Here is a 27,314-nt window from a genome sequence, read left to right as displayed (position 1 = left end):
ACTGGTTTAAGCCTCACACCAGTCTTAAAAGGTAGGTTTCTGTTGTTATGCCCAAATTTTGCAGATGGCCGAGATAGAAAGATGGCAGAAGATATCCTATACTAAAAACAACTAACATTTAGTATTTACTTTATACTCGGCACTTTGTTAGCTGTTTCTTGACTCCTATTCTTCACTGCAACCCTGTGAGGTTGGATATCACTTTCTCCAAGGCTAAGGAGTAAATAACAGTATTTACCCAGTTTGCTCAGAATTGGAGAAGCGACATCTGAATTCAAGTCTGCCTGACTACAAAGCCTATGCTTCTTCCAATATAAGTGATGATTTTTATTGTTTCTGCTAGCTTTTTTATTTGGTTTTGATTCCCTGGATTAAATATACAAAAAGATTTTTAAGCCATATTTGGGTTCAGTAGAAATCAATTAGTGATGTCTGCAGTGGGAAAGGATCAGATAGTAAAAAATTCTCTTCCTACCTTTGCCATCCCTAGATCCCCTGAAAACACAGTGAGAGCAGAGTATGTTAAGGGCCATTGGGAGCCTCAATGGGGCTGCCATGATGAGTGTTTCTTAACCTTCTATTGAGAAAGGTGCTGCTGAGATGAAAGAAAAAGCAAATTGATATTTTAGAATTTGACACTTTGTAGCCTTTGGAGTTATTTTGGGTGCTGTGGAAGGTTCCGTACCTGGTTCTTGGCTTACATCAGTTTTCACTCTAATCCAGTTGGCATTGATAGTTTAGTCTGTAATTCTAAGGCAAAACGTTTTTTTCGGGGTGAAATCTAATTTTAGAGTAGTTATGAGAGGGACTTGTCGTGTTTTGACTGATTCTTTATATACTTTTTTGGCCATGCCCTCGTTTCCCACATTTTGGCCAATACTTGTTAATAGATCAATCATGATTTGAAGATACAAGGGGGATAATTTAGCTTCCTTTAATTGCTTGCTTGCCTTCAGGCATTTAAGAAGCACACATGAGAGCAAGATATATGTCAGTTTTATTCACTGTAGTATTCCCAGAGCCTAGAACAGTGCCTCAGAGATGGCACTCAGTAGATATATGTTGAGTACATGAATGCAGTTATTATCTGTTTTATTCATGCTTCGATTGATATTGTATATTCAGCAAAGTTCGTGATGCATTCTTTTAACACTTGCCTGCTTTGTACTATTACCTTTATACATAACTTATGCTGAATACCCGAGTTCTGTTGTAGGGTCCTTCAGAGAGGGACTATTTTTTGCACTTTAAATATTCCTTACAGCACCTGAGAGAGTGCCATGAAGAAAGTAGCTGCTCTAGGAATGAATGACTACTTGTGGGTAATCAGAGGATCAAAAGTATGATTTGATTGGAGACCCAAGGATCTGATTTTATATGGCATGTTCAGTATTTGCTTTACCAGACACTTTCATACATCCCTGATTACTGTGGGGAGTTTGTAGTCTAGGAACTTAAAGCTTTTGGAGCTCTTTTGAGGGGAATCCAGAAAGGGACATATATCTATCTTCCTCTCACTCCAGATGAATCGGACAAAGGGTGATGAGGAGGAGTATTGGAATAGCTCCAAGTTCAAGGCTTTCACCTTTGATGATGAAGATGATGAGCTCTCACAGGTAGGTTTCCATGAACAATTGCTGAGGGTCTCACCCTCTTCCACTGTGTACCCTTCCCCTTGCATCCTCAGTAACCTGTCTCCATGAGGCTCAGAAGTGTTTTCAGTCAGATCTTTAGAAAAATCTTCATGGAAAAGAACCCTGAGAAAAGAGGGGGATTGTAAAAACCAACTCTCTGCCCTTTTTCCTTTACATTCTTAAGATGGTTCATTTCTTTGAGTTTTTTTTTTTTCAAGAACCCTAAGTCTTTTATCATGTGATATAATTTATTATTATTATTATTATTTTATTTATTTATTTTTTGCGGTATGTGGGCCTCTCACTGTTGTGGGCTCTCCCGTTGCGGAGCACAGGCTCCGGACACACAGGCCCGGCCATGGCTCACGGGCCCAGCCGCTCCGCGGCATGTGGGATCTTCCCGGACCGGGGCACGAACCCGCATCCCCTGCATCGGCAGGCGGACTCTCAACCACTGCGCCACCAGGGAAGCCCAATTTATTATTTTTGAAGGATGAACTGGATTGGAAGTTTGTCTTTATTGTGTCTATTTTACAAATGGGGAAGCAGATTCATTTTTGGAGAGATGGATAACCTCACTACAAAGCAAGTCAATACCAGGAGTGTGATTAGAATTCAAAAGCGGTTTTGATTCCTCCTAACCTTTTGCCACTGGACTCCAGTGTTGGCTAAAAAGCAAATTGTTTTCTTGGGAAATGTCTAGCAGGCTAGGCTTTCAGTTGCAGAGGGTGAAAATGTTGGCCATCTTCAAGTCCCAGTTCCTCAGCCTTCTTGGCTGTCAGAGAGAGAGGTGAGAAGTGGTGACTGCCTGAGTGCCCTGCCTTATGTCTGTCTGCAGTTAAAGGAATCCAAGCGGGCAGTGAATAGCCTTCGAGACTTCGTGGATGATGATGATGACGATGACCTGGAGAGAGTCAGCTGGAGCGGGGAACCTGTGGGAAGTAAGTAGAAGAGGCCCTAGGAAGGATTAATTATTCAGGGTTCTTACCACTAGTAAAGTCTCCTCAATACTTGTCAGGAAAGGGAATGAGGCTAAACTATTTTCAGATGAGCATACATCTGGAAATTTAACCCAGGAGAGGATACTGGGGAAATACAGCAGTAGTTTCTATACGGCTATCTAGGCCTGCTACCCTAGGGCTAATGCTTGGCTGGCTATTTCAGACTTACTTGGGGTGCTTGTTAAAATTAGATTTCTAGGCTTCACTCCAGAGGCTCCGCTTCAGTAGGTCTTGGGGATGGGGGTGGTTGGGGGGTAGGGTGGGGTCTCAACTGATAATAAGCACTGCAAATGCTTCTGATATGCAGTCATATTTGGGAACTGCTGACTGAAATGCTCATAACTGGCTAGCAGAACTGATTTCCTTAGCCACCAAGTCTCACTGCCTAGCTGTTCTATAATACCACTTAACACCTTTGCAGAGTCTATCTGACTTTTTTTTCCCATTTATTTATTTATTTATTTATTTATGCATGTCGCCTTGGGCCTTCGTTGCTGCTGGCAGGCGGTGCTCGGGCTTCTCACTGCCGTGCTTGGGCTTCTTGTTGCCGAGCTCTAGGCTCGCGGGCTCTACAGCACAGGCTCAGTAGTTGTGGTGCACAGGCTCTAAAAGTGCAGGCTGAGTAGTTGTGGCACGCGGGCTTAGTTGCTTCACGGCATGTGGGATCTTCCCGGACCAGGGCTCAAACCCGTGTCCCTGGCATTGGCAGGCAGATTCTTTTCCTTTTTTCTTCTTTTTTTTTTTTTTTTGCGGTACGTGGGCCTCTCACTGTTGTGGCCTCTCCCGTTGTGGAGCACAGGCTCCAGACGCGCAGGCTCAGTGGCCATGGCTCATGGGCCCAGCCGCTCCGCAGCATGTGGGATCTTCCCAGACCGGGGCACAAACCCGCGTCCCCTGCATCGGCAGGCAGACTCTCAACCACTGCGCCACCAGGGAAGCCCGGCAGGCAGGTTCTTTACCACTGCGCCACCAGGGAAGTCCCTTCATCTGACTTTTAAGTGTATTTTTTAAGGTTTTTTTTTTTTTTTTAACTCTGCTAATTCATTGGGGGGATTTTTAAAAATTAATTAATTAATTTTTTTTTTTGGCTGTGTTGGGTCTTCGTTTCTGTGCAAGGGCTTTCTCTAGTTGTGGCAAGCGGGGGCCACCCTTCATCACGGTGCGTGGGCCTCTCACTATCGCGGCCTCTCTTGTTGCGGAGCACAGGCTCCATACGCGCAGGCTCAGTAGTTGTGGCTCACGGGCCTAGTTGCTCTGCGGCCTGTGGGATCTTCCCAGACCAGGGCTCAAACCCGTGTCCCCTGCATTGGCAGGCAGATTCTCAACCACTGCACCACCAGGGACGTCCAAGGTTTTTTTTTTTAACTGGGAAATACTGTCACATGATTTAAAAAGTAATAAGTATTTAAGGCACACAGTGAAAAGTTTCCCTCCCCCACTGTCATGCATCTACACAGTTCTCAGGCCCTGGCCACCCAAAATACAACTGCTGTTGTTTGCTTTCTGTGTATTCATCTAAAGATTCTTTTTGCATTTGGAAATACATATAGGAATATATATTTTTACTCCCTTTTTTACACCAGTGGTAGCATACTTTATACCCTGCTCTTTTCACTTGACAGTATAGCTTGAAGATCTTTCCATAACAGGACATACAGAGCTTTGTCATTCTGCCTCTCCCTTTTTAAAAATAGCAGCATAGTATACATTGTATGGAGTTCTCATAATTTATTTAACCAGTCCATTGTTGATGAACTTTAGATTGTTTCCAATCTTTTGTTGTTTATATTGCAGTCAATAACCTTGTATTTTGCCCAGATAAGAGTATCCGAAAGATCAATTCCTAGAGTGGAATTACTGGCAGAGAGTATTTGCATCTGTGTTGGTTAGATATTGCCAAGTTGCCTTCCACAGGGGTTGCACCAGTTTGCACTCCCACCAGCAGTGTCAGAGTATTCCTTTCTCCACCACAGCCTTGGCAACACAGGGTATTACCAAACTTCTGGGTCTTTGCCAATCTTATAGGGGGCCAGTGGCATCTCAGTGTACTTTTATTTTGTGTCATTCTCTTATTAAGAGTGAGGTTGAACATCTTTTCACATGTTTAATAGCCACTTGTATTTCCTTTTCTGTGATCCATTTATTCAGTTCCTTTGCCCCTTTTTTTCTGTTGATTGGTCTATTTGATTCTGTCCTTTCTCCCTGCCCCAATTTTTTAAGTTCATGTTGACAAGGGACCAGAGCCTCTAATGAAAAGCTTTTAGAGTTTATTGGAATGCTGGATGCCAAGGCATTATTTTGGATGAGAATTACTGATCTAGATCTTATTATCTTGCAGGTATCTCATGGTCCGTCAAAGAGACTGCTAGTAGTAGTGGGTCAAACCATGAGCGTGAACAGCTAAAGAACCGAAACAGCTTCTCTTCCTACGCACAACTACCCAAACCTGCTTCTACCTACTCCCTGAGCAGCTTTTTTAGAGGTAAAGAGTGATGGTTAAAGGGACAGGGAGTCCTTTTCTTTTTTAAAAAAAAACCACTGAGGCTATAATTTTCATTTACTCTGTAAGAAAAAGATTATTGAGGGACAAAAAATCTTTAGAGGGCTTCCCTGGTGGCACAGTGGTTGAGAGTCCGCCTGCCGATGCAGGGGACACGGGTTCATGCCCCAGTCCGGGAAGATTCCCACATGCCGTGGAGTGGCTGGGCCCGTGAGCCATGGCCGCTGAGCCTGCGCGTCCGGATCCTGTGCTCCGCAACGGGAGAGGCCACGACAGTGAGAGGCCCGCGTATCGCAAAAAAAAAAAAAAAATCTTTAGAGCTGGCAGTTGGGGACCAGGAAGGGCAGAAATGAGGGGAATTCACAGGGCTTGGACTGGGTTTCTAGAACATGATGAACAAAACTGACATTAACCCTGTGACAGATTCAGTTGAAGAAATTTGCCTAGGTCAAAATTCCTTCCTACCCCTGTGCGTTTCTATTGGAAATCCTTGTGCACTGCTGGTGGGAGTATAAAATGGTACAACCACTGTGGAAGACAGTTTGGTAGTTCCTCAAAAAATTCAACATAGAACAATCATATGATCCAGCAGTCCACTTCTAGGTATATACCAAGAAGAGTTCAAAGCAGGGACTTGAACAGGTATTTATACACTAGTGTTCATAATACCATTATTCATAATAGCCACAATATGGAAACAACCCAAATGTCCATTGACTGAAGAATGAATAAGCAAAATGTGGCATGTATATGCAGTGGAATATTATGCAGCATTAAAAAGGATCAGAATTCTCATACATGCTACAACATGGATGAACCTTGAGGACATTATGCTACGTGAATTAAGCCAGACATACAACGACATATACTGTATGATTCCATTTCTATGAGATACCTAGAATAGTCAGATTCATATAGATAGAAAGTAGAATAGTGGTTACCAGGGGATGAGAGTGAGGAGGAATGGGAGTTCGTGTTTAATGGGTACAGAGTCTCAGTTTGGGATGATGAGAAGTTTCTGGAGATGGATAGTAGTGATGATTGTACAGTGTGGATGTACTCAGTACCACTGAACTGTGTACTTAAAAATGGTAAAGTTTATGTTATGTATATTTGAACCACAGTTTTAAAAACTGTTCCTCAGTGCCTTTTTTTTTTCGTAGCACCTCAAATTTCTGAAGTTGAATAAGAACTTTTTTAAGCCTTAAGTTCTCATATTGCATAAAAAAGTTCTATGTGCACTGCATCCTTAACCAAGTCTGAATGGCTCTGATTTGAACTGTTGACCTTATGTGTACTTTACCTTTAGGGAGAACTAGACCTGGAAGTTTCCAGTCCCTCTCTGATGGTAGGCATTGACCCTCTTCTCTTGATCACTGTGGGAGATGTTACTGATCTGGGGTACAACCTGGGGAGTCATGGGGACAAGTGATAATTAGATGATGACATTTCTTCTGACTCCATCATCATTATTAGAAAGATTTTCTGATGCTGAGCAAGGAGGTCAAGACCATTCTGGTTACAGGGGCAAAGGGTAACTTCTAGGGTTGCTGTCTTTGGGGGAGGAATGGGATCTACTTTGGGCCATAATGATGCCTTGGGGGCCAAATGAAAAAAAAATGTTCCTGAGAAGGAAGCAGTAGAGGAAGGGAATGGCAGGAGATGGTGCCCTTCTGAATCAGTTGCCTGTTCTTTTTCAGCTCTGTCGGACACACCTGCCAAGAGCTATGCTCCAGAGCTAGGGAGACCCAAGGGGGAGTATAGGGTGAGTTATATCCTACACTGTGTTATATCTTTACACAGTTTGACATACTTTGACGTATGTTATCTTGCTTGATTTTCTCAAATCTTTGAGCAGGTATGATTTTAAACCCCTTTTATAGGTAAGAAAACTGGATTTTTAAACATTAGAACTTGCTTGGAGTCTCACAGCTAGTTAAATGGTAGAACTTGGACTCAGAATCTCTATTTTCTGATTCAGTCCTGGCACACTTTCCTTACCCATTATGCTGCCTTTTTTTAGGTTGTACTTTTGATCATCACTGTGGTCTGCAAGCTTGGTGGAACTCATATTCCCATGAAGCACATAAAAAAGCAAATCGATTCAAAAGGAAGAAATGATATCATAAGGTCCAAAAAAGGAACATGTTTCTCTCTTTCCCTCTGTTGGCAAAGCCGTTAATTAGAGTCCCAAAACTGCATTTAGGGGTTGAAATCCTGAACCACTTAGGCATAGCGTTGCTGGTTTTGTTAGTTGATCCATTCCCCGTATGATCCAACTCCTCCTGCCTGTATTGTCTCTGTTCCAGTTCCTTAAGAAACTCAGAACAAGACCATCCCAGTTCTTGTTTTTTCATCCATTTCCTTCCACAAAATATCTTCCCTTTAGGGACTAAGATTATGAGTTTGAGATGAGGAGCGGGCACACTTATAATTCTGATCCCTTAACTTCCTGGGGTTCATGCGTTGCTAATATTTCAGGATTACAGCAATGATTGGAGCCCCAGTGACACAGTGCGACGCCTTCGGAAGGGCAAGGTAAGGCCACTGGGGAGAGAATTCTTGTGAGACTTTTTTGGAAGCTGGGCAGCTTGACCTTTCTCTTCAGTTATATTTGTTAAATGAAGTGGTTTTTCAGGAGGAAAATCAATCCACTAAGATGACAAGTCAGCTGCAAAATTTCTGACTCTCCAGGGTTTAGTGTTGCTTTGATGGGGAAGGGGGAAAAGAGTGATGGATGAGAGTGAAAAGTAGTGCCTTTAAGAGTGAGAACAGGGGTTTCCCTGGTGGCGCAGTGGTTGAGTGTCCGCCTGCCGATGCAGGGAACACGGGTTCATGCCCCGGTCCGGGAAGATCCCACATGCCGCGGAGCGGCTGGGCCCGTGAGCCATGGCCGCTGAGCCTGCACGTCCAGAGCCTGTGCTCCGCAACGGGAGAGGCCACAGCAGTGAGAGGCCCGCGTACCACAAAAAAAAAAAAAGAGTGAGAACAATCTTTTATGTTTAGGTCTGATCCATTGTGAGTTAACTTTTGTATATGGTGTGAGGTAAAAATTGACATTCATTTTTTCCCATGTGGTTCTCCGTTTGTTCCAGCAGTATTTGTTGAAAAGACTATTCTTTCTGCATTGAATTACTTTGCTGCCCTTGTCAAAAATGAATTGACCATATATATGTAGGTCTCTTTTTGGACTCTCTTCTAGTTGATTGATTTACTTGTCTATCCTTATGCCATTACCAAGGCCTTGATTATTGTAGCTTTGTAGTAAATCTTGAAATCAGGTAATATAAGTTATTCAGCTTTATCCTTCTTTTCCGAAATTATTTCAGATATTCTAGATCCTTTGTATTTCCATATAAATTTTACTATCAGCTTGTTAGTGTCTACAAAAGAGCTGCTGGGATTTTGATTGGGATTGCATTGAATCTATATACCAATTTTGGGAGAATTGACATCATAATAATTAATGGATCAAAATGGATCATAAACCTAAATGTAGAATAAGTGCTAAAACTATAAAACTAGAAGACAATATAGGTGAAAATCTTTGTGACCTTGGGTTAGGCAAAGACTTATTACCTAAGCACACAAAAACCATCAAACAGAAAGGGAAAAATTGAAAAGATGGACTTCACCAAAATTAAGAACTTTTGTTCTTTAAAAACACTGTTAGGGCTTCCCTGGTGGTGCAGTGGTTGGGAGTCCACCTGCCGATGCAGGGGACACGGGTTCATGCCCCGGTCTGGGAGGATGCCACGTGCTGCGGAGCGGCTGGGCCCATGAGCCATGGCCACTGGGCCTGTGCGTCCGGAGCCTGTGCTCCGCAGGGGGAGAGGCCGCAGTGGTGAGAGGCCCGCGTACCGCAAAAGACAAAACAAAACAAAAACAAAACAAAACAAAAAAACACTGTTAAAAACACAAAAAGACGGGCTTCCCTGGTGGTGCAGTGGTTAAGAATCCGCCTGCCAATGCAGGGTACATGGGTTCGAAGCCCTGGTCCGGGAAGATCCCACATGCCATGGAGCAACAAAGCCCATGCGCCACAACTACTGAGCCTGCGCTCTAGAGCCCGCAAGCCACAACTACTGAAGCCTGTGTGCCTAGAGCCCGTGCTCCACAACGAGAGAAACCACCGCAATGAGAAGCCCGCACACCTCAATGAAGAGTAGCCCCCACTTGATGCAGTTAGAGAAAGCCCTCATGCAGCAACAAAGACCCAATGCAGCCTAAAATAAATAAAATAAAATAAATTCAAACAAACAAACAAACAAAAGAAACCACAAAAAGACCATAGCTGGGAGAAAATATTTGCAAAATACATGTGTCATAAAGGATTTTATCCAGAATATGTATATAAAAATAATGAATTATCTTCAGTAATAAGAAGATAAACAATCCAATTTATTTTTTTTTAAACTTTTAAAAATCTTTTTGGCTGCGTTGGGTCTTTGTTGCTGTGCACAGGCTTTCTCTAGTTGCGGCAAGCGTGGGCTACTCATCGTTGCAGTGCGCTGGCTTCTCATTGTGGTGGCTTCCCTTGTTGTGGAGCACAGGCTCTAGGTGCGTGGGCTTCAGTAGTTGTAGCAGGTGGGCTCTAGGTGCACAGGCTTCAGTAGTTGTGGCACACGGGCTTAGTTGTTCCGCAGCATGTGGGATCTTCCTGGACCAGGGATCAAACCCATGTCCTCTGCGTTGGCAGGCAGATTCTTAACTGCTGTGCCACTAGGGAAGTCCCAAACAATCCAATTTAAAAATTGGCTCAAGGGAACTTCACTGGTGGTCCAGTGGTAAAGAATCTGCCTTACAATGCAGGGGACGCAGGTTTGATCCCTGGTCAGGGAACTAAGATCCCACATGCCACGGGTCAACTAAGCCCATGAGGCACAACTACTGAGCTCGTGTGCCTCAACTAGAGAGCCTGTGTGCTGCAAACTACAGAGCCCACACACTCTGGAACTCGTGTGCCACAACTACAGAGCCCACACACCCTGGAGCCTGCACGCCACAACTAGAGAGAGAAAACCCACATGCCACAACTAGAGAGAAGCCCACGCACCGCAACGAAGAGCCCACGTGGCAACGAAAGATCCTGCATGCCTCAACCAAGATCCCGTGTGCCACAACTAAGACCTGACGCAGCCAAAAATAAATTAAATAAGTAAATAATAAATAAATAAATATTTTAAAATAAATAAATAAAAATTGGCTCAAGATTTGACTAGTTATATCACAAAAAAGATACATGAATGGCCAATAAGCACTTGAAAAGATGCTCAACATTATCAGTTATCAAGAAAACATGAATTAAAACTGAGATATCACTATACAGCCGCTATAATGGCTAAATTTAAAAATACTGATCTTACCACTCATTGGGAGGAAGGGGAGCAGCTGGAACTCTCATACAGCACAAGCAGGAAGGTAGAATAGTAAAACTACTTTGGAAAGTAGTCTGACAGTTTCTTACAAAATTAAACACATTTAGTTTCACTACTAGACATTTACAGTCCAGGAGGAATGAAAATATGTTCATACAAAGACTTGTACACAGATGTTCATAGTAACTTTATTTGTTACAACCCCTAAAGTGGAAATAAGTCAAATATCCATCAGTAAGTAAATGGATTAAAAAATTGTGGTATGCCCATACAATGGAAAACTACTCACCAGTAAATAGGAGCAAACTACTAATACCACAAGATATAGGTCCATCTCAGAAACATTATATTGAGTGAAAAGCCAGGTACAAAAGAGTACATATTGTATGATTCTGATTTTCTGAAAGTCTAGAAAAGGCAAAATTTTAGTGACAAAACAGATCAGTGGTTGTTGGGGGGTAGGGATGGGAGAAGGGTATTGACATCAGAGTGGACAAGGGAACTTTCTGGGGTGATGGAAATGTTCTGTATCTTGATTGTGGTAGTAGTTACATGGAATTATTTACTTGCCAAACTCACTGAACTGTACACTTAAATAGGGTAGATTTTATGCTATGTAAATTATGCCTCATTAAAAAGAGAACAAGTTGACCTCAGATATCTGGTCCCCCACTGTCCCCAGTGGCGTGGCATACCCTGCGGCACTTCGGGACCGGGGTCCGGTGCAGAGAGCCCTTCGTTCTAGGACGTGGGGTGCTGCTGGAAAGGCGGCCACCGCCTTGCCCATCACACACCACACGTTCCTGGGGAACCTGGTCCTAAACTATTCGTAGACGACCTGCTTCTGGGTCAGCGTGTCGTTCGTAGCAGAGCAGCTCCCTCGCTGCGACCTACTGAAAGTCGGCCCTTGACACAGGGTTTGAAAAAAAACAACCAAACAAACAAACCGAAAAACCAGATTTAAAGAAAAAGAGGAAAAGAGAACAAGTGAGCTCTCTACTTGTTGACTTTGGCAAGAGTTCATCAGGACATCAGCATCTTCTAGGGCATAAGGCTGAACTAGGGAGGGTGTGGTGGGAACCTCTTGGCTCATAGAGTGCTGGGGGCTGTTGTGTAAAAACAAAGCAGCTCTCCTTGGGGACATTTTAGTTTATTCTTGCCCATTCTTCAGTATCCAGTAACAAAAGAATATAGGAAACTGTCTTCTTCCCTGCACACCAATTCTGTTCTTACTCTGCCAGGTCTGCTCCCTGGAAAGATTCCGCTCCTTACAGGACAAGCTACAACTCCTAGAAGAAGCAGTAAGCATGCATGATGGAAACGTCATTACTGCGGTGAGTTGTGGGTTTTGTTTGTTGTTTAAGTATTGTTTTCATTAGTTTCTGAAAGTCTAATCAGAATAGATTTTTTTAAAATCTCTTTATTTATTTGAAGTATAGTTGATTTACAGTGCTGTGTTAGTTTCGGGTGTACAGTGAAGTGATTCGGTTATATATGTAGCTATTCTTTTTCAGATTCTATTGGGTCTAGTTTTCTGTGCTATACAGTGGGTCCTTGTTGGTAATGTCAAGTAGAGACCCTGGGTTTCCTCTTGAAGTGGAAGATTCTCAGAAGTATGTGTTCTAAGGCTTAGCTGGCAGGATATGCATTGTGTGTGGCACTCTTGATTATGACCCAGAAGCAGTAGGTTGGCCACTTTGTGTTCTCAAAAATAATCTGAAGGAGGAGAGATGTGAGAGCAGCTTCTCACACAGGGAGGGAGGTGCCTCTCACCAGTAGGGGCACAGGTATGTGGACTCCCAAGACGCAGCTCATTCCATGTGTCCATCACCTGTCCTCCTATCACATAGAGAAACCTGTTGTATAGACCGGCAGAGATTCCTGATGAGTTGCTGGCCTCATTCCTAGACATCAGGTGCTCAGGAAGGGCCTTGTGTTTGGAAGGTTACACAGGATAATTCATCCTTGGTTCTCTTGTTCCTCTAGGTTCTGATCTTCCTGAAGAGGACATTGAGCAAAGGTGAGCGTGGTTTGAGGGAAATCTTCAGTCAGTAAGGTGTCTACTACATTTGAAGGGAGAATGGCATTGTGGCTTTCATACCACAATTTACCAGCATCAAGTCTACTTTAGGGACAGCTGGGGTGGCCTGAGACTTCTGACTACACATCACAACCCTGAGGGCAGTTGTTCTTCCTTTAGGGTGATAACTACAGTAACTACAAAGCCCCTCCATTTATTGGACAGACAGATGTCTGTGTGGGTTTGAGGACGTGAAAGTCCATGCTCAGTGCCTGATGTTTGGGTTGGTGAGAACTGATAGTTAACACAAAGGCTAAGCATTGCCCTGGACCATGGAGTATGTTGCTGGTGGGTTGAGCCATAGGGATGGGCACCATAGAAAACCATTCCTAGCTTCTGATGGATTTTGAGGAGATCATGTTTGGAATGTGTGAGTAGGGAGAGCAATTTCCTATTGAGTAATAGGCTTTAATCTTTCCCCATTTAACTCCTTCCTGCCTGCTAGAGATCCTCTTCCGAGAGCTGGAGGTGCGGCAGGTTGCCCTGAGACATCTCATTCACTTCCTTAAGGAGATAGGGGATCAAAAGCTGCTTTTGGACCTCTTTAGGTAAGAACTAATAAAGTTCGTTCAGTACTTTGTTCAAAGCACTCTGGGCGATAATACAAAGAAAAAGAAGACACTGCCCCTCTTTTATGGAAATGCTTATCAGACAGGATATTGAGACGTGATGGGAGAATTCCTTGGCGATCCAGTGGTTAGGACTTGGCACTTTCACTGCCCTGGCCAGGGTTCAGTCCGGGTTAGGGAATTAAAATCCTGCAAGCCGCGCAGCACGGCCAAAAAAAAAAAAGAAAGAAAAAAGAAACGTGATGGGGTAACTAATAATGTACCACAACCTGTGATAAAGTGACCATGCAGCAGGTGGTTAAGAACCAGGCTCTGGAGTCAAGCACCTGCGTTGAATATTGTCTCCACCACTTAGTTCATAGCGTGACCTTGAGCAAGTTACTCAACCTCTCCAAGCATCAGTTTTCACATCTGTAAAATGGAGATGATGATACCCACCCCACAAGTCATTATGAAGATGAAAAGAGTTTGTGTGTGTAAAGCACTCAGCATAATGCGTAGTCTGTAGTATTAAGTATTTTCTTACAAAAGACCTAGAATAAAGGTATCTTTTATTACTTGGTCCCCAGTGATGCCAGTGAGAAGTACAGTGGAAGAGCAGAAGAAGCAAATATAATTTTCAATCAGGATATCTGTGGAGAGCCTCACGGAAGTGATTAGGAATTGAGTTGGGCCTGTGGGACTAGGTAGGATTCTGATAGGTAGAGAGGCAAGAGGTAGGCATATCTACTGGGGGCGGCTGTCTTCTGTCATGTGTTTCTTCCCTGTCTCATTTCAACTGGTAGGGACTATTTTATGTCCTTTCTTCAGTATCAGAGAAGGGGTTGGAACCTCTGTTTAGGCTGACATGTGGCCCAAGGTAACTTCATTTACCCCATGGCTTCAGCACAGTGATGAGCTGCCCTGAAGACTAAGGTGGGGAAAGCAGGTCACCTGGGCAGGGTCAAGGTTACAGATGGTTAGCCAGGAATTTGCAGAAGACATGTTCATCAAGACAGGTTGTTCCCCCAACCCTTTCCTCCCTCCCTCCTTCCTTCTTTCCTTCCTTCTTTCCCTCCTAATCAACAAGGCTTTATTAAGTATCACCTCTATGCCAAATTAGTGATGTTAATTATAGTGGTCCATTCAGGGTAAGAAGGAATCAGAAGACAAGTCCTTGTTCTCCAAGGCCTTATCACCTTTGGGGAGAGACCAAACACATTGTATGCTGTACCTGAAAACAACAGAGGGCAGTATAGACAAACTGTTTCCAAGATTGTACTGACAGAGAAGAGTGTTTTCATCTTTAAAAAAAAAAAACCAGGGGGCTTTCCTGGTGGTGCAGTGGTTGAGAGTCCGCCTGCTGATGCAGGGGATGTGGGTTCGTGCCCTGGTCCGGGAGGATCTCACATGCTGCGGAGCGGCTGGGCCCGTGAGCCATGGCTGCTGAGCCTGCGTGTCCGGAGCCTGTGCTCCGCAACGGGAGAGGCCACAACAGTGAGAGGCCCGCGTACCGCAAAAAAAAAAACACAAAAAAACCCAGGGCTTCCCTGGTGGCGCAGTGGTTAAGAATCCGCCTGCCAATGCAGTGAACACGGGTTCGAGCCCTGGTCCAGGAGGATCCCATATGCCATGGAGCAACTAAGCCCGTGCGCCACAACTACTGAGCCTGCGCTCTAGATCCCGTGAGCCACAACTACGGAGCCTGCAAGCCACAGCTACTGAAGCCTGCGTGCCTAGAGCCCGTGCTCCACAACAAGAGAAGCCACCACAATGAGAAGCCTGTGCACCGCAATGAAGAGTAGCCCCCGCTCGCCGCAACCAGAGAAAGCCCGCGTACAGCAACGAAGACCCAACGCAGCCAAAAATAAATAAACACATTTATTAAAAAAAAAAAACTCTTCAGCTGTATTTAAAAAAAAAAAAAAACCAGAAGACTGCTGTGGGCTAAGGTTTTGCAGAGGCTCTGAGCCTTTCTGTCAGATCTGTTAACATTACAGTTGTTAGTGCCCTGCAGTGTCTTCTTGTCCCTGCTCTTTGCTCAGCTAGGTAGGTGGGGGAACGATGATACCTGATCCACCATGTGTTCTCAAGGGGTTGCTGATTAGTAGAGTTTAAGAAGAGAAGGGCTTATCTTATATATAGAGGCAAATGAGTTTGAATTGTGTTTCTTTTAGAGCAGTCATCCTATTTTGTGAGGTTATACTGCCACACATCAATAAATAAAAATGCCCTGCTGCCTTCTGCTTCTTCCCAGGTTCCTAGATAGAACAGAAGAGCTTGCGGTAAGTGTGGCCTTTGTTTCAGTTGGGGGCCTCTTTAACAGAAGTCTAAGCCAAAACCCAGCCTCCAAGATCCCAGACTGATTGAATATTTTCTTTCCTTTGGTATTGATTATATCCAGGAGAGAAAGGCATCTGGGAAGCCTAAAAACAATCCAAATGATGTACCATTTTGTTTCTTTTTATATGCTGTTTTGATTGGGCTTATGAATAATTTTTTTTTAATAGCTGAATGAAAACTGGCCTGGTCAATTTGGAATTTGTCTCTTAATTTCTAGTTGTTTTCAATTCTTGGTTTGTTGGAGCTTTGGGGTTTTGGCTTCTAATACTAAAGATAATACTGAAAGCAAAGAGGGATAAGAAACCAGATACAGGTCATGAAGGAAGATAGGTCAGGCTGCTGGTGGTGCAGCCAATACATATTTTGGCTGAAGGCTCAATGACTAAGTGTTAAAATTGATTTTGGGCAGATTTTCACCATTAGAGAAGAAACTCCTGGAATATAAGAATAAATCTGAAATTTTACCAAAAATGTAATTGTATTATTCAGACTTTAGTGATCCATTTAAAAAGTTGAACAATATAGTACAGGGGTAAGAATTTCTCAGTGCCGTCAATGTCAGGATTGTCCTTTTAGTCGCTGTACCACACATTGGTGGTAATATATTTCCTTCTTTGCACAACAGAATATAATTCAGGAAAATGTTTTTCAGTAATATTTTGTAAAAGGAACTTGTACTTAATATTCAAGGCATGGGAAAATCTCAAAAACCCTTTATCTAAATCTACTCAAAATGATTGGGAATCTGTAGTAATCATTTTGAAAAACTTTTTGTTTACATTTTTAATTTCTGTAGGTTCAAAATTATAAGGAATTTTCTTCAAATAGCATGCTTATAAAGTTTGTTATTTTGAAGTTTGATTAATCAGTGAAAATGTGTTTTGCGTAACTTATTTTTATCTAAAACTTTCATATTTTCTTCATATTCTGTATTATGTTTGAATTGAAGGTGATTTATCATGCATGCTGTTGTATATAAATTTGGAGTTTTTCAACCTTGTAGACTTTGGAATTGGCAAAGCTGATAGTCTGCTTTTAGTTTATCCCCGTAGAATATGAAGATTTCCTAAGAACAACTTTTTCTTGAAACTAGTGGCTAGCGGCTACCATATTGGATAATGCAGTTAGAGATAATAATTTTGAATCATTCTTTGCCCTCCTCCCCACCCCCTGCCCCCTCATCTATTCACAGAGGAATCTCTGGTAATGAGAATTTAGTTTTTAAGCATGGGAAATCTACTTACAGAGCTATCTTGCCCTTCTGAGGAAAAGAAATAGCTCAAAGGCTTTCTCTGTTTTTTGTAGCTAACCCATTATCGAGAGCATTTGAACATTCAGGACCCCGAGAAACGAAAAGAATTTCTTAAGACCTGCATTGGGTAAGTGGGGGAGAAATGTTTTTAACTATAAATACTCTTATACAGAGCAATAAAGAGACTAAAAAAGGGTAGAATGGATAGATGGTTGCAGGGAAAGGCTAACAATGGATCATACAAGCATCGTTAATGATCATCTCATTCAGTGGTTCCAAACACTAGTCCCCACAGAGCTTTCTCTGATAGGTGGTAAGTTGAGAATAATAAGGACAATGTAGAGAGTTTTCTCCTAAAGCTATATTTATTTAATTTGAAAGACTGCCTTTTATTCTGGGATTTTTTTCCCCCTCTTCCTCCACCCCCTTTTTGGTAGAAAAATGGGTTATAATTTTTTGTGTGTGACCTTATGTATTAAAAGAAAAAGTTGGCAACATTTTACCTTATATATTATTTTCAGTGTTACTGGTCCTTGAAACTCCACAGTCCAAGAACTACTGATTCAGTCCAGCTTTCATTCAGAATATAAATCCCTGTAAAAACCAGCCCCACATATTATTCTTCCAGTGATGGGGCACACAGTTCTCAGGGAGGTAGCTTATTTTGTTGTCAGACAACCTTCATTATTGGAAAGTGCTTCCTTATATTGAGCTAAAACTTGCTTCCCTGTATCTGTCAAGACAGGTGTGGAGTCTACCTAGTAGACCTTGCTTGAGGTTTAGTGGTCACAGTTGTTTTAGTCATTCCTCATGTGACATGATTTCCAGGTTTCACATTTAGAAATTTGTTTATTTCAACGTAATCCGTAATTTTAACTTTATCAGCTACTGAGCTGATACGTCGTATGGCCTCTCATAAACAAAGAGAAGTTAGAATAGTGAAATAACTGGAACCTTTTGCTGTCTTCTTTATCTCTTCCAAAAATTGGCTGGGGATCACACTTATCTGGGAGAGTGTAGTTGAGTTTCAGAATTCTTCCTGGAGTGAGTGGAGTAGGGGAATAAGGCAGCACTTTCTGAAGGAAGGTCTGGGAACTGGGAGTTTAAAATCTGGCTTCTATTCCTGGCCTTACTCATTGACTTACCATATAGCTTTTAGGCAAGACACTGTTTGTCCCTCAACTTCTTCACGTGTAAAAATATAATGTAGTGCTGAAGATGGGACCCTTGACATTATGTAGAGCTCTGAGATCTTTACTAATCTACAAACATACTGCCGTGCTGTGTAACTTGATTTTACCTTATTACTCTGCATTAAAAAATGGCTAACATGATTCACTTTGCTGTACAGCAGAAACTAACACAACATGGTAAAGCAACTATACCCCAATAAAAATTGCTCAAAAAAAAAATTGCTAACAGATGTAAGTGCCCCTTAAGGAGAGTTAAGCATTGACATTAAGCAATGACAGGAACCGCTGTGCTTCACGGGGATGTGGATGACAGGCAGCTGGCTAGGCTCACTCACTAGCTAAGTGACTTGTTCATCAAGCATTCCAACTCCCACAATGAGGGGATTCTAATTCATTCCTCAGCAGAATCACCAGTGACTGTGTATATTTCGTGGACTTTCAGGCTCCCTCTCGAATTGACAAAACCTTAAATATAAAATCCCAGCCAACGGTCTCCTCTGTTTTCTGCTTTCTCTCTCTCTGCCTTTCAGGGATGCTCTAAAGGTGAACTGAGATTAGATTTATGAAGCCCCATGAGCTTTTTATGCTTACAGCGGCGATTTGGTTTAGTTGGGTTTGTTTCCTGTTTGAGCAGAGAATGAGGTACTAACCTTCTGGCCCTCTCCCAGTTTGCCGTTTTCAGCAGAAGATTCTGCACACATACAAGACCATTACACGCTCCTGGAACGTCAGATCATTATCGAGGTTAGACTCCTCATCTCTACACTTTCTGCTTCAGTGCCAAAGCTCACTGCCATTCAGCAGCTAGGAGACTTCTGCTCTGCCCACATAGGTCATTTCCTGTTACATTTTCTAAGAGCCTTTCATTCTTTCTCTCTACGTGGTAGCCTCTGTCCATTGTCTTCAGGCATCCTTTTTCTTCTCACTTGCTGTTAACCTGGAAGTATTTCCTCTTCATCCCAGAACTCCATTTCATCACTATTTCTCTGGTCTTCCTCCATCCAACTTGGACCTGTCATCATTTTCTGTATTTTAAGCACCTCTGGGCTATCCTAGGCAATTTCTTTTCTTTTTCTCTTCTTTGCCTCTTTCCTAGGATAGGAAGCACAACTGCTGTAGTATTAAAGGCTTCTCTCCTGCCTCTACTCCATGGACATTGTTCTTTTTTTCACTTGGCTCACGCCACCACAGGCAAATGATCGACATCTAGAATCAGCAGGACAGACTGAAATCTTCCGGAAGCACCCCCGCAAAGCTTCTATCCTCAACATGCCGTTAGTGACGACGCTTTTCTACTCCTGCTTCTACCACTACACAGAGGCTGAGGTACAGGCAGAACGTGAAAGAAAGGCCCCACACATCCTCACTGCACAAGACGAGCATATTTCAAAGCCAGTACTTCAGCATATCCTATTTACAATGGGTGCGCATAATTCTCAGCAATCCATCTGGGAAGCCTTCCCGGCTCTCAGCGGGGGTGAACCAAGAGGAGAAAAGAGGTCTGTAAGGGTTTGCATGGCTTCCAGTGAGCTGGCATGCAGCAGTGCTGCTCCCATAGCAGTCTCTGTTCAAAGGTCCATAGTTTCAAATGGATTCGCACAGTATAGAGAAGAGCAGTGGGGGATAGTTACTTGTGGGTACTTAAAAAATTTTTTTTGAAGAGGTGTAAATTTAATGACCATAGGTGGGCATGATCATAATGATCATAGGATTAGCATAAAGTTGGGAAATACACCATACCTATTAATCCAGTCCTCTTAAGCTGGGTTATGGTGATATCCAATTAGACCTGATGGAGCTTTTCTCTTAAATTAATTTCTGGGTTTGAATGGTTACAAAGTGAAATGTAGACTGTCTATGTAGTGGAAAAGAAAAGGGGAGATTGGTAGTATTTGAGAAATACCACTAAAATTCCTTCTTCACTTTCATCCTAGGGCACATTCAGCAGTCCGGTCAACTTGAAGAAGACATTTAAGGTAGATATAAATTAGTCAGTGTTTGGTAAAAGTAGTATCAGAGTAACTGCATGGAGTGGATGTTGCTTTCTATCCCTGCACAGTAGTAAGTCCCTTAACGTTCAAGGTTAAGGGGAAAATGGAGTAAGTTTGTGGGAAGTGAGGGAAGGCTTTAACTGAATGGCCTGCAGCAGTGCTGGGTCTTGGAAACCTGAGAGATTTGTGGATTTTAAGAGGCAGAATCAACACCAGGGAATATTTTTGCCTATTTTTCCAGAATTCTCAAGCACCTCCCCTGATGCATTTCTACTTCTCTTTAATTCCCCCTGGCCTCTGCTTTCTAGATCCCAGAAAAACAGTATGTGCTGACAGCCCTGGCTGCTCGCGCCAAGCTTCGGGCCTGGCATGATGTCGATGCCCTCTTTACCACAAAGGTGGGTGCCCTGGGACTGTTCCATGCTGCTGATGCCTTGGAGATACCATCTTGTCATCCCATGCCTCCTGGGAGTCTCAAGTTCTAGTTACTGGTAGACATTTTTCCTTCAGAATTTTATTTTCCAAAGTTTCAAACCTAAAGAAAAGCTGAAAGAATAGTTAACAGTCTTCAGCTGCTTCACTAATTTGTTAACATTTTTGCCATATGCTTTTTTCGTTTGCTGAAACATTTGAAAGTAAGTTGCAGATATGATACTTTTCCTTTAATTACTTAGGCATTTATCTCATTTGTAACCACAATATTATCATTCTCAAGAAATTTAACATTAATATAAGAATATTATCATACACATAAATTAGCTCTTTAGAGCTGTTTTTTGTTTGTTTTTGTTTGCTGTCAGGATCCAGTCAAGGATCTTACATTACATTTGGTTGTCATGTCTCTATTAGTTTTATGTTTAAATATCCATTTTTCCATTATGGGTTTGACAGTTTTTTGTTTAATTGGCTACATTAACTACCAAAGCAATATATGCCTGTGTCAAAATCAAACACGATATGACAGTGTAGAGGGTAAAGAGTGAAGTTCCTCTTTCACTGTCCACCTGTTCCTTTCTCAGGGCAAGCACTGTGAAAAGTTTGACGGGTGGCTTTCCAGACCTTTCCTCATGAACTGACAAGTAAACATTTATATGAATATAAAGCTGTAAAGGGTAGGATCAGTCTACCCAGATAAGTTCATACTACAAGGATTGTTAAGTAAATTGCTTCTTTTATTTAGCCATATTTCACAGACATTTTTTTGCATTAGTGCCTATAGATCTAAGAACTTATTTCATACCTCTGACTCTTTTCCACCCTCCTGAGTTCCTTGACTTGTTTGAAACCCTCATCTCTCTTCATTTCTCTCTCCCTCCCCTCCCATTCATCCACTCCTCATCACCATGTTATTCTAGTCTGACCATAAAACGTAGGGAGATTAGCTCAGATGTCTGGCCTACCCACGGCTGCCCCATCTTCCTTTTTCAGAACTGGCTGGGCTATACCAAGAAGAGAGCACCCATTGGCTTCCATCGGGTTGTGGAAATTTTGCACAAGAACAGTGCCCCTGTCCAGGTAATGGCTCTTAGAGGGTACAGGATCTTCTAGGAAACCTAACTTTCAGCCTCTAGTGCTCAGCGATGGGAGACTTGACCTGCTCTGGTCTTATCTTAAAGGCAGCATAATGGCTGTACTGCACCTTGACATAGAAAAGGCCAGGGAAGGAAGTTCTCCTCTGCCCTTAAGAAGTAATCCCAGTCTACCCTCTCTGAGGAACATCTACTGTGTTTAGCCCGGGTGGAGTACTGACATACTATTCAAATGATGCAAAAAGAGAACTTAATGAGAAAAGACATCAAGGAGCAAGGGGGCACAGCACGGGGTCAGGTCTAGGGCACACCTGTTGCTGGCATGGGGATCTAGCTCCGGGATAAGGAGGAATGGGCCCTTCTTTCCTGGGGGAGCATGGAGGTGCTGCAGAGAGTCTACCTCGTTTCCCTCTGCAAAACTAGTCCTGTGGTTGATGATGGGAATTATAGACTGCAGATACTGACTCTTTTCCTTCTTCAGGATTTTTTTCTACCTTTCAGAGCTCTGGGTTTAATACATCTGGGAATCATTAATCAGAAGTACTTCTTTTCACAGATATTACAGGAGTATGTCAATCTGGTGGAAGATGTGGACACAAAGTTGAACTTAGCCACCAAGTTCAAGTGTCATGATGTCGTCATTGATGTGAGTCCGTAAGAAATGAAAACCCTGAGTTAGACCTCAGTGGAAAGTGGGAGATTATAGTCTCAAGTCCTAGATCCTGAGGTTCATCTCTCAGTTTCAACTCAGTGGATAAAGTGGTCTGGCAAGAGTTAGTTAGGAGACCAGCACTCCTGTATGATTTTCCCAGCCCTCTGACTGGTTTCTCTCTGCTTTTATAAATTCGTTGCACTCGGAGAATTCATAGAACTGAATCAAGCCACGTAACCTCTGTAGACTTCTCTTCAGCATGAAGTTCAGTGGGTGCTTGACCCCACGGTCATCCCACTGTAGCTTCCTGGCTTCTCCTTGAACCTTAGCTCAAAACGGGAGTGACAAAAGGAAAAAGGCCCTTCTGGAGAAGGCTGATTGGTGGTTTCTGTTGTTGTCTGTTTTGGTGATAGACTTGCCGGGACCTGAAGGATCGTCAGCAGTTGCTGGCGTACAGGAGCAAGGTGGATAAAGGATCTGCCGAGGAGGAGAAGATTGACGCCATTCTCAGCAGCTCGGTGAGCAGCTGCAGCTTACGCCTCCAGCAGTGTCAGTAGACAGTTCATAGAGTAGCACTGAGTTTATATTCCCACGGCCTGGATGGGACTGCTGTCAGCCAAGCCTGTGGATCTCTTGATAAGGGTCTCCTATGGGCCTACAGGTCAAAAGCACTGGTTAGAACAGCAGAAGTCACTCCTGAGATGTGGGATGACATAAGGGTGATGTGGGGACCTTGGCTGACAATTGTAGCCCTCTGATCATTGTTAAACCTAGCAGGCAGGAAGGACTAACTACTGGGAGTCCAGAAAGAAACGTTACACATTCAGAATATCCAAACTGCATAGTTTCCTGGGGCTGGATGTGACTTTCCTGTTGGGATAAAGAAGTGGGTGAAATAGATTTTAGCTATTTGGGGAACACAGCTGACTCATCTCTCATAGCAGAAAATTGCTGAGCTTACTGTTAACGTGGAGCTTAGGTCCCTGTTAGATATTTTGGAACCTTGCACAAGCTACAGCTAGTGAATCTTTGTCCTCAGGCAGGCAGAACCAGAATAAATGCCCTAAATCAGGCTTGTAAGATACAGAATAGGAATTTAATCCATCTCTAAATAAATGAACTCCCCCCCCACATTAAAATTTTTTTTTCTCAGCCTCCCCCCTCCATCCTTCTTTTCCTTACATTACCTAGCTGTGGGCCTTGTTTTATCGAATTCCCTCTGCCTATCTGTAAGGATCAGTGAAAAACTGATCATTGTTTGTTTTTTTCACAGCAAATTCGATGGAAGAATTAAGTGGTATCAGCTCCCTTGAAACCTGCCTCATTTCTTCCTTTCCTGCCTGTGAAAGTAGAGAGCGCTCTTCTTGGGAGAGTTAAGCATCACATCGCTTGGGCCCATCGTCAGCAGGCAGTGCCTGCTACCCGTGGGACAGAGACTAGCACCTGGGCACCGACAGCTTCAGACCGATCTTTTGTCCAGGGGCCATCATCTGAGGGGCAAGATCTAAAGCTTTGCCTCATGAGAGACTCTCTCCACCTGGTGCTCATGTGAAGGTGGGAATAATTTCTAGACTGGGCCCATATTGGGCAAGATCTCTCTCGGTCTGCGGAAACTGACTGCTCCAGAAAGGAAGTCTCCTCGACTGAGAGGTACAGGTGTCATAGGGTGGCCACTCCATTCCCCTCAGCTAATTATGACCCTGGACTTGGTGCTGGACATTGGCAGTTTTGCTCTGAAGGAAGTCAGGACAGAACCAGAATGGCTGTCTCCCAAGAGGCCTCAGGAAGCGCTGCCAGTGTTGCCAGGACCTGTTGGAGGCGCCCTCACACTGTACAGAGTCCTCCGCCTCATGACAGAGATTGCCAGCGTCCCTCTGCTGCCATGGTCTTCCCTTTGTACAAAAACTGTGGTTCCTCTCTCACTTGCACCCCGAGGTGGCCTCGTGTGAGAGATGAGAGCGTCCCCCTTACCTTTCCCTCCCACCCAGACCCCTAACCTTATATGGAGCTCAGATTCAGCATTGCTGGAGCAAGCTCTCCTTTTCTGCACAAATCTCATTATTTCACTAGGACCTTCCCCAAGTTTCACCGGGGCTAAACGTAGCAGCTTTTCTGTTGGGCATTAAGATGGAGGTTTTAGTTTCATGGTTGGTTTTCGAGAGGATATTCTGTAATGCCAGTTTCCTGTGTTCCTGTACCAATATTAGCCTTTCTTCTCTGTGACTGAACTGGGTTTCCCAGACATGCCTAGACTCCTAATAAAGCTGCTTCTTTCTTGGTGCCTTCTCTTTCCCTCCCAGTTATCTTGTACAGAACAGTGAAGCATTTGCCCCGTCTCTTGGGACCACTACAAATCTGCCTTGGTGACAGCATTCAGCAGCCTGTCAACACTTCAGGTTGTGCAGTAACAGTGCTTATGGCAAAGCAGGGCCGTGTGGTTAACAGAGGGAGCACTGCCCCCTGGCTAAAGACCTGGCCTCTCGTCCCAGCTCTACCGCTGACAAGCTGTGTGGTGCTGGGCGAGCCCCCTTCTCTCTGGACTCACTGTCTTAATCTGTGAGGGGAGGGCACGATTCTCTCAGAGCTTGTAGGATTCTGTGCTCACGTGGCTGTGTGGAGTGGGTGAAGTGGTCGGGGGAAGGGAAGACGCTCGTACAGAGGCACACAGCAGGCTTTAAGGCAATGTGGTTCTCATCTGGAGGCAATTTTGCCCCCCAGGAGACGTGTCAATATCTGGACATGCTTTTTTTTTTTAAGAATTTATTATTTATTTATCTATCTATTTATTTATTGGCTGCGTTGGGTCTTCGTTTCTGTGCGCGGGTTTTCTCTAGTTGCGGCGAGCAGGGGTTACTCTTTGTTGCGGTGCGCGGGCTTCTCGTTGCAGTGGCTTGTCTTCGTTGCGGAGCACGGGCTCTAGGTGCACGGGCTTCAATAGTTGTGGCACACGGGCTTAGTTGCTCCGCGGCATGTGGGATCTTCCCGGACCAGGACTCGAGCCCGTGTCCCCAGCACTGGCAGGCAGATTCTTAACCACTGCGCCACCAGGGAAGCCTGGAGACACTTTTTGTTGCCACAACTGGATGGAGCTCCTGGCATCTAGTGGATAGAGGCCCGGGATGCTCCTAACGATCCTACAATGCACAGGCAGCTCCCTACAACAAAGACTTATCCGGCCCCAAATGTCAGTAGTGCCATTGCGGAGAAAGCCTGCTCTAAGGGGATCAGATTCCATCTTTTGCTCCTGTACCTTGCAGTGGCCTTTGCGATTCCAGGTAACCTCACATTTGTTCCTTTCCGGATCAACCCTCTTGCTATTGAAGAAAGAGGAGTTTAATTCGCTAAATTGTGCTGAAGTTATTGTCTGATCTTCAAATAAACAGTGGTGACCTAACTAGTGTATGAGGGTTCATTTAGAGAAGCAGAGCCACTAGGAGTATATAGTCTCCCAGTCTGTCCACCTGTCTGATCTACATGTGGGATTCATTACAGGGCTTTGACCTTGCTCAAGTGTGGCAGCTGGTACAGTCTCTGGAAGGTTATCTTCATGTCTGGTGGTAGAGCTAGAAATCCATAGGGCAGGCAGTGGGGAAGGGGAGATGGATAAAAAGTGAGGGGAGGGGGAGCAAGGATGAGCTGGAGCCCATGAGGATGGACTGGAACCCCTGCCAGTTCTCACCGCCTCCAACCTGAGGAAGTGGATGACCTGCAGGGGAAGCTCACTGGTGGCCTTTGTCACACAGCTGAACACACACCTGGCCCAGGAGTGTGAGAAGCTGCAGGAGGATCCCAGGGAAGGTATAGCAGTTGCGGGCCCAACTGCTGCCCCACAGTAACAGCTCCGCCCGCAGACAGCAAAAGTGCCCGTCCAGCCTCGCAGGCACAAACGGCTGCTGCACTTCCACCTCCAGATCCGCACAGAAACCTCTCCTGTGTGGCACACCCTAACTGGAAACAGACAGGGAAGGGAATGCTGGAAAATGTAGTTCAGCCTAGCCCACTCGATGTGTTACAAAGCCACAAGCAGCAGATCCCCATTTCTGAGAATGCGTAAGTAAAGGATGGGTCTAGAATCCACGCTTATACAAGTTAACGTGTGCTGCGTTGTCATGCTGAGCTGTAAGGTTTTGAGCGTCTCTTTCCTTCGGATCAGGAAACATCACCTGCAACATTCAGATGGCCTACCCACTGTTACGGTCTAAGGAAGGGTTTCTTAGGCTTGAAAACTTGTCTGCTCTTCACTTCAAGTGCTGGAGACTTTGCTTTTAAAGCGATTGACCTAACGGCCTTCCTACAAAAAGGATTAGAGAAGCCAGATACTAAAGGTCACGTTTTGTATGATTCCATTCATGTGAAATAGCCAGAAAAGGTAATTCCACAGAGATAAAAAAACAGATATGTGGTTGCCAGGGGCTGAGTGGGAGGGTGGGGAGGAAATGGGGAGTAACTGCTTATTGGGTATAGCGTTTCCTTTGGTGGGAGTTGAAAATGTTTTGGAACTAGAAGTAGTGGGTGAACAACACTGAATATGCTGAATTGTTCACTTTTTAATGACTGTTTTGTGAATTTCACCTCAATAAAAAAAATTTTTTTAATTTAAAAAGGTTAGGAGCAGTTTTGAATTCTGATCTCAATTTTGCCATTGCTATAAAATAGATTAGAGTTTTGAATATTATTTTTCCCAGCTTTATTGAGGTATAATTGACAAATAAATATTGTATATGTTTAAGTGATAACAATATAATGATTTGATATACACTGTGAAACTAGTACCACAGTCAAGTTAATTAACGTGTCCATCACCTCACAGTTACCTTTTTTGTGTGTGTGGTGAGAACACTTAAGATCTACTCTTAGCAAATTTCAAGTAGACAATACAGTATTCTTACCTATAGTCACCATGATGTACATTAGATCCCTAGAATTTATTTTATCTATTTTGTTTATTTTATTTATTCATTAATTTTTTGAACACGAAAAGAAGGGGTTTGAAAAATAACTCGATGAGTAGTGCTAAGATCTGTATGATATTGCAGTCTGCAAAAAAAAAACAACAAACCTAGAAGTCTAGAAACTTCTGTTGGGAAAAGGGGGATCCCATACTGCCCTGGTGTAGTACTCCAAGAAGTAGTGAAGGAATTCTTGCCCTCATGTTGCAGGTCTGGAAAACCTCTAAGTGGGGCTGGCCCCTTTAAGGCTCCAAGACTGAAGTA

At 43.6% G+C, this 27,314-nt stretch overlaps 1 protein-coding gene across 11 annotated transcripts; it reads left to right on the top strand.

Annotated features, from left to right (window-relative positions):
- Positions 1-1,523: 1,523 nt before the first annotated feature.
- On the top strand, positions 1,524-23,395 carry VIPAS39 (VPS33B interacting protein, apical-basolateral polarity regulator, spe-39 homolog; the record flags this gene model as incomplete). Of its 11 annotated transcripts, none has more annotated exons than XM_079700988.1 (19): positions 1,524-1,616; positions 2,473-2,575; positions 4,974-5,117; positions 6,445-6,483; positions 6,836-6,900; positions 7,617-7,673; positions 11,788-11,847; positions 12,500-12,533; positions 13,039-13,141; positions 15,399-15,426; positions 16,790-16,863; positions 18,598-18,673; positions 19,121-19,255; positions 19,864-19,905; positions 20,229-20,318; positions 21,349-21,435; positions 22,006-22,095; positions 22,515-22,619; positions 23,375-23,395. In XM_079700988.1, 19 exons carry the CDS (start codon positions 1,524-1,526, stop codon positions 23,393-23,395), a joined length of 1,446 nt encoding a protein of 481 aa, XP_079557114.1. The 11 variants fall into 11 exon arrangements, with proteins under 11 accessions (XP_079557114.1, XP_079557111.1, XP_079557120.1 ...); XM_079700985.1 differs by having other exon boundaries at positions 11,755-11,847; XM_079700994.1 differs by lacking the exon at positions 4,974-5,117 and having other exon boundaries at positions 11,755-11,847.
- Positions 23,396-27,314: the final 3,919 nt, after the last annotated feature.

The sequence above is a fragment of the Hyperoodon ampullatus genome, assembly GCF_949752795.1.
Source record: "Hyperoodon ampullatus genome assembly, chromosome: 3".
Classification (NCBI taxonomy): Eukaryota; Metazoa; Chordata; class Mammalia; order Artiodactyla; family Ziphiidae; genus Hyperoodon; species Hyperoodon ampullatus.
Note: the sequence above shows the minus strand (reverse complement) of the source record. Positions and strands in the feature narration are given on the sequence as shown.